Here is a 12,599-nt window from a genome sequence, read left to right on the forward strand (position 1 = left end):
ATTGCCCCTCACCACCCGTCACTGCCCCTCATCGCTCGTCACTGCCCCTCATCGCCTCTCCACTGCCTCTCACTGCCCACCACTGCCCCTCACCGCTCGTCACTGCCCCTCCACTATCCCTCACCGCCTCTCCACTGTCCCTCACTGTCCCTCACCTCCTCTCACCGCCTCTCCACTGCCCCTCACTGCCTCTTTCACTGCCCCCATCACCTCTCACTACCACCAAGCGCCGTAACAGCCCTAACGGCCGCCCCGCGAGCGATCCTCGCGCACCGCCCCTGCCAGCAGGGGGCGGGGCCTGGGCGGGGCCGCGTGGTACCGGCCGCTGCCTGGCGCGGGTCGGCAGTGCGGTGGTTGCGGCGGTTCGGATCCTGATGGCGGCGAGCGGCGATGCCAGCGGGCCCGGGGCGCCCGAGCGGCCCTACGAGCTCGTGGTGTTCGGAGCTTCGGGCTTCACCGGCCAGTTCGTGGTGGAGGAGGTGGCCCGGTCGGCGGCCAGCGGGGAACTGCGCGGCCCCCTGCGCTGGGCCGTAGCCGGGCGGAGTCGGGAGAAGCTGCAGGCGGTGCTGGAGCGAGCGGCCGAGAGGCTGGGTACGGGCCGCGGCCGGGGGTCGTGTGGCGCAGCGCCGTTTGTCCGGGGTCGGCGGGGCTCACGCAGTCCCGGTGTCCTGGCCCCGTCTTTCGGGAGCCTCCCGCGGACGGGCTCGAGGGGAAGGGCTGAGGAGCTGAACCGGAACGAGCCCCTCGGTGTCGGGGCGGCTCTGCCAGGGGAGGGAAGGGACGCGCCCGCGGGGCGGCGGGCGGTGTCGGTGACCGCGGTCTCCGGTGCGCAGGGAAGGCGGCGGTCGGGGCGGAGGTCGGCGTGCTGCTCTGCGATGTGGGCGACGCGGCCTCGCTGGCCGCCATGGCGAGGCAGACCCGGCTGGTGCTCAACTGCGTGGGCCCGGTGAGTGCAGTCGTCCGGGCGGTGATCCCGCCGAGCTCGGCTCCCGGCACGACCCGCAGCGGCGTCTCCTCGTCCGCCGCCGCTTCTGGGCTGCTTGCCGCCGGGCTCCCGGATCATTGGGGCAGGGAAAGCTGAGACGGCTACCGGAAAGCCGGGCTCCGGGTTTCCAGGAGCCGTCCAGATAAACGTGGCTCCTGTACTGCAGTCGCCCAGACCATGGGTTTCTGGGTGGTGTAACTCACGGACAGTTCTTACGAAAATACAGCAGGGGGTTGGGGCTTTCTAAAGCCTTCACAGGCAGCATAAGAAACTGATTGTTTCAGTTGTGCGGTGGGGAGTCCTGGATTGGGCGAAAATGTTTTAAGTGTTGCTACAGTTGAAAGTAGTGCTAGAAAAGAAGCCTGTGGACACGCGGGTTTAAGTTCTTGTCTCCTTTAAAACTTAGGGTGCCAGCATTTCCAGCATTTTTATAGGGGATCAGAGTACAAGAGCTGGAAGTTGGGTCCTGACAATGTCTCTCACACTAAGAGTAATAGAGAGTATGCTGATGCATGCAAAAGCATAAACTGAGATTAGATACATTTAATTTGCTTTGGTGTTCTTATGAGAGAAATGCAGTGGAGAAGTCTGCTCAGCAAACTCCATTACTAGTGGTGAAGTTCATCATGATGTTCCTTGTCCCCACACCCAGAACTAGAAAGGCTATTACATTTTTTGCCCCTTTTAACAAAATCAATAGCCACTAAATGTGTACTCTTACTGTAGATAAGAAATGTTAGATCAAGCATGGTGGATGAGTTATATTGTATGGGCTTTATTTTGTTATGTGTGGTGTTCTTTCCTCCTATAGTATAGGTTCTTTGGAGAGCCTGTGGTTGAAGCTTGTGTTGAAAATGGTGCAAGCTGCATTGACATCAGTGGAGAACCTCAGGTATGTGACAGTAGAAAGACACAGCTGTCTATCAAGGATCTGCTAAAGGAGTATTTGTTTAGTATAGTTCATGTTTCTGCTAATGTTTTTGAACATGATGGCAAATTCTGCCTCCTGATCAACAGTTCTAAGATGCATTAATTATTTTAAAATACACCAGTGTGTATTGGTTATATAATTTTGGACATTTAGACAAGAGCCTCTCAAGTTCTCTCTGGAAATCCTGAATTTTTGATTTCTGCTTTAAGTCTCGGTTTCGATTCTACACAGGAATTTTGTGTAGATCACTTGTACTTCTGTGACACTTCTATACCACAGAGCAGGAGTAGTATGCATCTGTCCTAAAGATGCTTGTAAGTGGTTTGAAATATGCAGAGTGCTATGATATGACACTAAATTGCTGATGGCTGATATTGGATATGGCCAAATGTGACATTTTGCTTAAAATATTTGTTCTGATTGTGTTTTAGTTTCTGGAAGGAATGTACCTGAAATACAACACAAAAGCTGCAGAAAAGGGAGTATATGTCATCGGAAGCTGTGGCTTTGACTCTATACCAGCTGATATGGGAGTGCTGTACACCAGAGACAAGCTGAAAGGTGACTGTGACCTTATAGAGAAAAAAAAAAAAAAAAAACAACCATAGATGATGCTCTGATCTGGTTTCCTAAAGCAGCAGTGTTGATGTGGAAACTTTCAGTGTCTCTCTTTGCCTGTCTTTACCGGCTGACCAGTTTCAGCCAAATCTGGTAGATAAAAATTTAAAAGTGACATTCCCATTAGATTGGAGAAAATTGGTCATTAGGTAGAGGAGAGATTCAAGGTAATGTTGCTCAGTGAGAGAGAGAGCAGAACCTTGAGTTGTCAGCAGCTTCAGTCAGCATATGGACATCTCTAGGCAAGCCTCAGCACACTGCCTTTTGTGCCGTGAGAACCTTACAGATTGTGTAAGAGGAGTGGGGACAGACAGGAAGGCTGCAGGAAAGCAATCAAAAATTACTGGGTAATCAGATTTTTTAAGTTTTCCTTTTCTACTGCAAGTGCTGAGAGGCTGTTGTATGTAGTAAATAGACAGACAGTGCCATACAGTGCCTTTTCCTTTAAGAGCAGCTAGAGAGTGACTGAAAGATCATATATTTGAGAAAATATGTGAGGTGACTTAATTCTGTGCAAATAGTACTTCATCCTTATTTCAAATGAGGATGTGTCATTCATCAGGTCTGACTTTCAATTGGAAGAGCTGATAAGAGTATCCAAATGGTTTCCTTTGTATATTATTAAAACTGTTGTATATTGTTAAAACTACTGGCATTGCTTTACCTTGGAGTGTATTTGAGCTTCCAGTTAAGAAAACTCAGTTGGGTCTGGTTGTAGGGAGAGGAGAGGCATGGAAATGAGTTTCTATTTGCTCATGTGGTTATAGTTTTACGTCTGATACTTGTTTTGAATAAAAATATATTTTATCTCTTAATTAAATAAAATATTGCTGTTAATATGCCTTTCCTTTTTAACTCATTGGGACTTAATCTTAGTTTATTTTACTTTGAGATAAAGATGTGACCCTGCTTTTTCAAGTAATGCCAGTGGCAAGCTTTTTGAGTCTACAGGAATGTACTCTAGCTTAGTGAACTAGTGACTGTATGCTTGGAGTAGGTCCAGATGATCATTGCAGGCCCATTCCCACTTAAGTTGTTCTGTTCCAGTCTATTCTATATGCCAAGTAATGTTTTCTCCTCCCTTAAAGGTACCTTAACTGGTGTCGAAAGTTTCCTGAAAGTGAAATCTGGACCTGAGGTTAGTTGGTTTGTACCTTCTCAGAAACTCAGAGGTATTTCTGATAGCTTCACCACAGTACATTAGAATAAGTGGGTTTTTCATATTCATTCAGACCAATGAACAAGTTTGCAGTCCTTTGCTTATGAGCTGAAGAACTTAATTCTTTAGAAGCTAGTAATAGTATCCCAAGCAAATACACTTTTGTAAGGTTTATTTGCATAGGCTGTCCACCTAAACTTTGTTGTGTTAAGCTGTGTTAAGAAATACTAAGTTTTTTGCAGAGTTGCAGGAAGGATTCATGCACAGGTAACACTGTAACAGGTAACTGGTGTGTTGCCAGTAAGCCTTGTGTTTGGCTGTTTGGTTCTGGGTTTTTTTTGTTCGAGGGAGATTGTCTTAATATATTGTAATGCACATAATCACAACGCATATGTAATAACTAATAATATGTAATATATCTAGCAGAATCATAAAATAGTATAGTTATTTTAGTGGGAAATGACATTTAAGATCGTCCCGTCCGACTGTTAACCCAGCACTGCCAAGTCCAGCACTTAGCTATATCTGAAAGCACCATGTCTACATGTCTTTTAAATAACTCAAGGGCTGGTAACTCAGCCACTTCCAGTGCCTGACATCACGCTGTCAAAGGCTTTACTGAAGTCTAGGCCAACAACATCCACAGACTTTCTTTCATCCACTTAAGTGATAGAAGGAGGTCAGGATTGTCAAGCTGGACCTGCCTTTCATGAGCCTATGCTGACTGGCCCTGATAGCCTTGTTGTTCTGCATGTGCTGCATGATGGCATTCAGGATGATCTGCTCTGTAGCCTTCCCTGGCAACTGAGGTCAGTCTGACAGACTTGAAGCTCCCCAGATCCTCCTTCCAGCCCTTCTTGTAGATGGAAGTAACTTTTGCCAGTCTCCAGTCAACTGGAACCATTCTGGCTAGCCAGGACTGCCAATAGATGATGGAAAGAGGCTTAGTGAGATTCTGTGTTGCTTCCCTCAATACCACGGGGATCCTGTCTGGTTCCAGAGACTTGTGTGTTCTCATTATCAAAATAATACAACAGTGATCCAAACAAAGCCAGTGGCAGTGCCCAACAAGCTGCTGCTGTCCTAAGCATCCATCTTGACAGATGGAGCCCAACGCACAGCCTGTTCTTAAGAACATCTGGGAGAGTGGTGGGAGCACTGGAATGTAACATCTCTGTGTTAAAGGAGGGGACAGTAGTTAATGAGAATGCATAAATTTGTATGTTGGGTATATAGATGACTTAAGGATGTACTGTAAGTGTTGATGTTGTAAGTGTTGGTAAGAAGCGATTTCATGGATAAGAGTTACATACAGTGGTATGGTTGGAAGATATATATATGTGTATATATATATATATATGTATACACTTCTATGTATTAAATTATGTGGGACCTGAACATGATGCAAATGGTATGGAATAAGGGGTGGAGATTTATTAGGTCTGTCTGAGAAGGAGTTCATGTTCCCCACTGCAGTCCTCATAGCACTGTGCTGTATATTGGTAGCAGGAGAGGTGCTGACAGCACAGCAGTGTTGTGGCTGCTGCTGAGCAGTGCTCCCACAGCATCCAGCCTGTCTCTCCAACATTCTCCCCTCACCAATATGCTGAAAGTGGGCAAGATCCTGGGAGAGGAGACACAGCCAGGACAGCTGTCCCAGACTGACCAAAGCCATATGAAGTCTGCTCAGCAACAAAAGTTAAGAGAAAGGAGTTGTACTGAAGCCATGCTTCCTGGGAGGTAGCTGGACATCTCTTGCTTGATGGGATGTAGAGAATAAGTCATCTGTTTTCCTTTGCTTCCACTTGTGGCCATTATCTTGACCCACAAGGTTTTTATTCCATATTATTTTCTCCCCTTCCTGTTCTCCTGAGGAGGGGAGTGATTGTGTGGCTTATTGGGCACCTGGCATCAGCCAAGGCCAACACAGCACATTGCACTGTACTTAAATGCCTGTAATCACATAACATATATGTAATAATTGTAATACTGTGTAATATATTTAATAATTCTAAGATTATTATAATAATACATGAAACCTTTAGCTACTGAATTTGTTTCATGATGTGTCCCCAGGGTACTTGTGTACATGATGGGACCTGGAAGTCAGCTGTTTATGGCCTTGCGGATCAAGACAACCTGAGAAAGCTGCGAAAAAGTATAGGATATGCCCCTGTTCCAGTCATTGGTGCAAAGCTTAAAAAAAGGTATAAGAAGCATGAGATGTGAAACATGCTGTCTTCTAACAGTTCCAACAGTTATTATATAGATTGTTAACATACTACTAAATACTAAAAAGATGCATGTAGGAGTTTAGTATAATATGAACATATATATACTCTTCTAGTAGAATTGAGGTTCAGTTAAACTGATTTGTTCATAGTTTACTGAAAAAAAAACATGTCCCAGCATTTAGCAGGGATCACAAAACTAAGCATTTACTGGGTTTCTTGTTCTAAGAGACACTTTGTAACATGGCAAACTTGAGTTTCATTTCGGAAGTGATGAGTAGAACAGGAACATGAAATGTGAGGAGAACGTGCCAGCTTTGTTAGGGCAGTTAAAATAAGTTTGTTTCAGTTTATGTGAACATCTGAGCATTTTTTCTGACCTTTGGCGTTTGCAGAGGATTTGTGTTTTACAACAAGGAATTCAAAGAATACTCCATTCCATTCATGGGATCTGATGTTTCTGTTGTGAAACGGTCTCAACGGTATTTGCACACAGAGCTGAAGGAAACACCAGTAAGTTACTGTTACTTGTATACTGTGTCTTTATTACAATTTTCAACAGATCTCTCATGTATGTAATAACTATCTTAGTCCAATCTGTGTAGTAGGGTTTCTGGAGTCAGGCAAATAATAATTAACTGCAGTGTGCTTTTCCTTCTGTAAAGAAGGAGGCTTGTTCTGTTGATAGCCTTTGGAAGCTGCTTGACCTGATGTGGTTCAGCTTCTTCTGGGTGCATTGGCCTGTTTTATGCTACTTGATACTCTGATGAGCTTGCTTATTGCTGCTAGCATAACAGTTAGGAGAACTTTTTGCAGGGTTCTCCTGCAGGGTGTGTATTGGTAGGGAATGGAAGCTTTCAGGCACAAAAATATTTGAAAGGTAGGCATCATGATTTTGGGGAATGATAAATACAACATATTCTGTCCTTTGCAGAGGCTTTCGTTCATTGTGTGTTAAGCACCATAATTGTAGTGTGTTTATAGTCAGGTCAGTGTAGTGCAGTGAACATTTTATGATAAAGAGTTCTCATCCTGCTTCTTTGTAGTTGGAGACTTCTTTGACACTTGGGTCTCTGGTGTGCCAAGTAAAGGCAATGTGAAGTGGTGGTGGTGGTGGAAAGGATGTTTAGTTTCTGTTTCCCATGGTTTCCTGAGGGGAGAACAGTACTGACAGTCTATGTAACAGCTGTGCAGGATCACAGACATCAGTTCAGAGATGAAGTTGAGATAGCACTCTAAAAATATACTTGGAAATTACTAATGACATTTCTGTTCCAGAGCTCTAAAATATGAAAGCCTCAGTTTATCTTAAAATAAAGCACAATTAGGAGAGGAGAGGAGAGGAGAGGAGAGGAAAAAGGAGAGGAGAGGAAAAAGGAAGGAAAGGAAAGAAAAGGGAAGGAAAGGAAGAAGGAAAGGAAAAAGGAAGGAAGAAGGAAAGGAAAAGGAAGGAAGAAGGAAAGGAAAAAGGAAGGAAAGAAGGAAAGGAAAAAGGAAGGAAAAAAAAGGAAAGGAAAGGAAAGGAAAAAGAGGAAAAGGAAAGGAAAGGACTAAGGCGATTCTTCAAAGCCCTATTTAAAGAGCTATCTGTTTTATCAAAGGGTTGGATTTGGGACTATATTTGTTTTTACAAATGAAATAATGCAAACATTTTAATGTAAATGCTATCACTGAAATAATTTTCTTGCCTCAGGTGCAATACAGTGCTTATGCGAACGTAGGTGGTCTTGGCTCTGTTATCAAGCTGATGTTTGCTGGCCTTCTGTTTCTTCTTATGGTCAAGTTTAACTTTGGAAGAAAACTCCTGACAAAAGTAAGTATTCAAAACACAAAATAATTAAGAATTAAGTGTTTGGTGATTATTTTTCCACTGTAGTTTACTGCTAGTGTTTCGTATTTATGGGTTTTTTCCCCCCCCTTTTTCCTCTTACTATATAGTACCCAGAATTTTTCTCTGCTGGAGTCTTCACAAAGAAAGGACCAACCCAGAAACAGGTAACTGACTATTTTCCATCATGGTTATTGAATAATTATTATAGTAAGGGTAGAATAGTAATGCAGAGTCAACTGCCTAGTCTCAAATAAATAATTTCTAAATGCACATGTGTGCCTGTGCAAATTGCTTAGAATATTTAAATAATAATTACTTCTGCTATTAGACATTAAAGTAAGTGGAATTTCATATGAGAAAAAATGAGTCATGTTGCTGGGTCTGATATATTGATGTGGCTGGCTCACAGCACTCAGTCTGTCAATGATGACAGAGGGAGATGGAGCAGCAAAACTCCAGGACTAAAAGCACTGAGAGAGTAAATGGACTTTGGAACAATAAGAGTTCCAACAAAGTGGAAGTGCTTACGGTTTAGATTAGACTGTACCTTTTTAGCAGTAACCTAAAATAATTGCTCTCATGTTTAGATAAGTCATGGTAACTGGCATAAGAGATTCTTACGCTTACTATTTGTGCTTGCTTGCTACGAGTTACTGTTTTGGTGACCACACTTGTCTTGTCCACTGCAGATGGATGGAACCTCCTTTACAATGACATTTTTTGGTGAGGGTTACAGCGAGGGGCAAGATCCCCAGAATGGCAAACCAAATGTAAAGATCTGCACTGAAGTGAAGGGACCAGGTATGTATGTTAGCAGCAGCTAACTGCTTTTGATTCCCTACTCTAAAATAATAGATTTGTGGTTCTGCTGCTATTCCTTTCACCCTCAGGGAGCATTTGCAGCGCGGACAAAGTCAGCAGCCTTTACAGAGTCTTGCCTTGGGTACTAGCATTCATTGTGCTCTGTTTTTTGAAATAGCCAGTTCATTTACATGCTTGTCATTCTCTTTCCTTCCCATTTTCCTCATCATAACTTTTATTTTTGCAGAGTAGAGCAGTTAAAAGGAGAGTGCTTTAAGGATAGTTATTCAGTTGTTACAGCCTGGACTCAATACTTTTTTTTATTTGCAAACCCCTGTGAGTGAACTTAAACTGATCTGGCACAGTATCACTTCTAGCTATAACATACTTACGTTTCAGTCATTCCTTTGAGAGGAGAAGACACCTAAAGTAAAGTTTGGAGACAGCAGCAATGTATATTCAGAAGGGAGTTAATGAAGCATAGCTCCTTTAAATAACTAGAGTTGTAATTGAATGCAGCAGTCTCACAGCAAAAGTCTGAATTTAGGCACAGAATGTGGAAAGGTCTTGCTGTAATGAAGAGGTGATTGTTGGTTGTTATGTGGTTCTAGGCCTGTATTTGAAGCAGTTTTTGTATTATAAGCAGTATTTTAAGAACTTCTCAGTGACTTGGGATGATTAGCAGGTAAAAAAGCTGTTCTTGATTGGGGAAAGCTGTTTCATTGCCAAAGAGATTACTCTTTAGCATGCTGTAGGTAAGAGCAAGATTACATTCTGTGTTTCAAGACACTGTATATCTTTTGTTTGTTTTTTTTGTCAGAGCCTGGCTATGTTGCCACTCCAATTGCAATGGTTCAAGCAGCTGTGTCTCTTCTGGAAGATGCAGCTTGTCTGCCTAAACAGTAAGTACTGTCTCATGTAGAAGTGTGATGTCCCTCCAAGCTACTGGGTGTATATGTAAATATACAGATCTCATAACCCTGTGGATTTCTGTGTTGCCTCACCAAAAGGGAGATACTTCACCACAGACTGATACAAAGCCACGTACTCTTACTCTGCCTTTCAGTTTGAAAGGATGCAGACATATGCTTTCAGTACTGCTTTTGCAGCATCTGTTGCATCAGTGCCAATGTTTTCAGCTAATTGAATGATTTCTGTTGAGTTTGCTGGATGTAGAAATGAACCTATAGAATATGACCATCTTGCCAAAATCCTCATATGCTTTCCTGAGTGACAAAGTGGCTTTTTCTTTCTTAGGCAGGGAAGCACATCTTTGACATCAAAAAGTTGTCACTCACTCTACCACTAATGTTTTTCTCTTTTGATTTTCCTTACCAGGGGTGGTGTGTATTCTCCAGGAGCTGCCTTCTCCAAAACAAAACTGATTGATCGCCTCAACAAACGTGGTGTTGAGTTCTCTGTTATTAGCAAGCCTGAAATCTGAAGTCAAAACATAACTGTATAAACTAACACCTTTCCTGGGTCTAACTCCAATAAAATTCATGTGGCTGTAAAAGCCTAATCATAAAGTAGTTTCACTGTGCTATTGTTTACAGCAAAAACAGAAGAAAAACTGAGTTAAAAATTATAAATACTGTTTGCATGAGTGAGCAAACCCATGAAGGGTACTGAGTTTTAATTCACAACCACATTAAAGCAGTGACTTAACAGGTACTATTTCTAGAATTTTGTTTAATCTGCTTCATCTAAATTTAAAGTTACTACTTAATGAAACTACTATAGCATCTGCTTAACAATTAACTGCAGCCTTCTCATGTTTCCCCATACCCCAACTATTGAGATCAGGCAGGACCTGGATAAAAGTGCCTTAGCAGATGAAATTGCTGGTTACTCCTCATGCCTGTTTGGAATAGGTGCTGTTACTTCATGGTGTTCTTACTTTCAAAGCCTTAGTGCCCATAGTGAAATAAATGAGTAGTTGTTTCTCAGAGATTAAGGAACAGTTTTGTCTTTTTTCCTGTGTTATTACAAAGATCAGCTGACTGTACTGTTATTCTAAGGTATGTTGATTGGAGAGACATACGGACAAATGTCCATCATTTACATTACACTTACATCAATATTAATGGAAGATAAATTAACTGACCACTCTACCATTATGTATTGGCTATAACTGTGTTAGTTGGTTCTTTGATTAAAATCTTACCTGCTCTGTGTACCTGTTGGATCCTGCCAGGGTAAGCAAACCATTCTTGTCCTTCAGGAACCCACCATGAGACCAACAGGCCAGACCCAAACCAAAGGTTTTCCTGTGCCTGGATCCTTAGGGTCCTAGATGCTTGTGCTGTTGAGCTGCTAGAACTCACACACCTGGTTCCTTCTTTGTGTATTAAAATTACAATTGTTGTATCAAAATGTAAGCAGTCACTAATTCACTAACTCATGTTTTAGTCTGGATTTAAACCAAGCTCAACAGCAATGCCTACCACACCAGTGACTCCCGTGGGATAAGCCTCCTCCTGAACCAGGTGTTACACAGGAATAAGTGATTTGAGTGACCAGACACAGCAGGAGCTTTCCTATTTCATTCTGCCTCACATACTGGTCAGCCACATAGCAAAATGTTTTGGAAAATGCATTTTATTTTAGGAACAGCTTTCATTCAAAAGAAACCACAGTACATTTATCTCCAGACATACCAAAGAGATCCATTATTACTACATTGGTGAAAAATGCATTCCTGGAATGGAAAACTGCAAGTTTTGTACAGAAGACAAAAGTACAAACAGAATAAAAAAAACTTATTACTTGAAATTCTATTATAATATTTTCAGATTGGCCTAGACTAAGAGGTTACAAATATTGCCTCACAATTCACGAGAGACAATGGAAGCTACAGCTTCTACCTGTAGCTTTTCCCCCCATCAGAACTTATCAACTAAGCTATTTAGGATTAGTCAGTCACACAGGAGCTGATGGAACTGCAGCAAATAAATTTATTGTGCTGACAATCCCGAGTCTTCCTTGAGAGGAAGTTCTGATGGGGGACTAAATGACTTCATTATCTGCAGCCTTATTTGCACACTGGGCATGTAAAAATATTAAGGCAAATAAGTCAATCAAGCCACTTCATGCACCAAGTGGCTGTCAAAAGGAAAATGGATTTGCTTTTTTTCTCTTTCATGTTATAATTTGGAATGATCCTTTCATCAGCCCTAGCTTCTGAACATTTGAAGAGAAGTCTGAGGAACATTTACACTAACTCTGAGATATCTCAGGGAGCCATTTCAACTGAGACTTTCCTTCTCAAATTCCCTCCTAACAGCCCTTAATAATGTTCATTTTCTCTTTGTTACTACTCCTATGTGCTTCTTGAAAACAAAATTGGCCATTACATGAATTCTTCTTTCTGAAAGGTGAGTTAATAGCCCAAGGCAGCCAACTTTGCAGCAGAATATTCTCTGGGGTTACAGCCCCAAAGGTACAGCTGCACAATTTATCTTCAAGCTTTTAGTTATCTGACATTCAACCAAAGCCAATGCATCAGGATTCCAGCTTTTCTTTAGGGGGAGAAAAAACACACCCCTCAAGTAATTTGATTTTCTATAAAAAATCTTCAGAATTGCTGTGTTTAGTGATGAGCTTGTACCAACTGGCGCCTTGGGAACTCCTCTTTTCTGCATGGATCCCACACAATGATACATCACCCTCTTTCTTTTTACAGGCTCCTCATGTCCTCCTCTGGCACCATGAGTATTACTTTCCTCTCAGATACCTGAGAAGAAGCTGCAGCTCTGTTAATACCCCCAGCCTGCTCAGCCACTCACCCCCAAGCAATGGTCATCTTCAAGGCAGGCTCCTCCACTTAGCCTGTGAAGCATTCCCCATTCACTGGCTCTCCCCCCCTTAATGAAATCTTCTTTTCCACCTCTATCCTTAGCAGACCTTATCCTCAGCCTCCACAAAAAAATCCCCAAGCAAAATCCATTTTCTCCATTTCAGTATAAACTCAATGCTGAGCTGCCATCTTCATGCTGTTACTGTTTCATTTCCTTTTCTCAGGCTCTAAAATTACCAGTGCC

The 12,599-nt window shown here is 42.6% G+C and overlaps 1 protein-coding gene across 1 annotated transcript; it reads left to right on the plus strand.

The window, feature by feature from the left end:
- The first annotated feature begins 302 nt into the window (after positions 1-302).
- On the plus strand, positions 303-10,228 carry SCCPDH (saccharopine dehydrogenase (putative)). Its single transcript, XM_030448336.1, has 12 exons — positions 303-591; positions 834-946; positions 1,797-1,877; positions 2,348-2,477; positions 3,623-3,672; positions 5,770-5,900; positions 6,320-6,437; positions 7,618-7,737; positions 7,863-7,919; positions 8,445-8,556; positions 9,377-9,458; positions 9,895-10,228. The coding sequence occupies exons 1-12, from the start codon at positions 375-377 to the stop codon at positions 9,998-10,000; spliced, it is 1,317 nt and encodes a 438-aa protein (XP_030304196.1). The 5' UTR covers positions 303-374; the 3' UTR covers positions 10,001-10,228.
- The last annotated feature ends 2,371 nt before the right edge of the window (positions 10,229-12,599 follow it).

Source organism: Calypte anna, chromosome 3 (genome assembly GCF_003957555.1).
Source record: "Calypte anna isolate BGI_N300 chromosome 3, bCalAnn1_v1.p, whole genome shotgun sequence".
In the NCBI taxonomy this organism is placed as follows: Eukaryota; Metazoa; Chordata; class Aves; order Apodiformes; family Trochilidae; genus Calypte; species Calypte anna.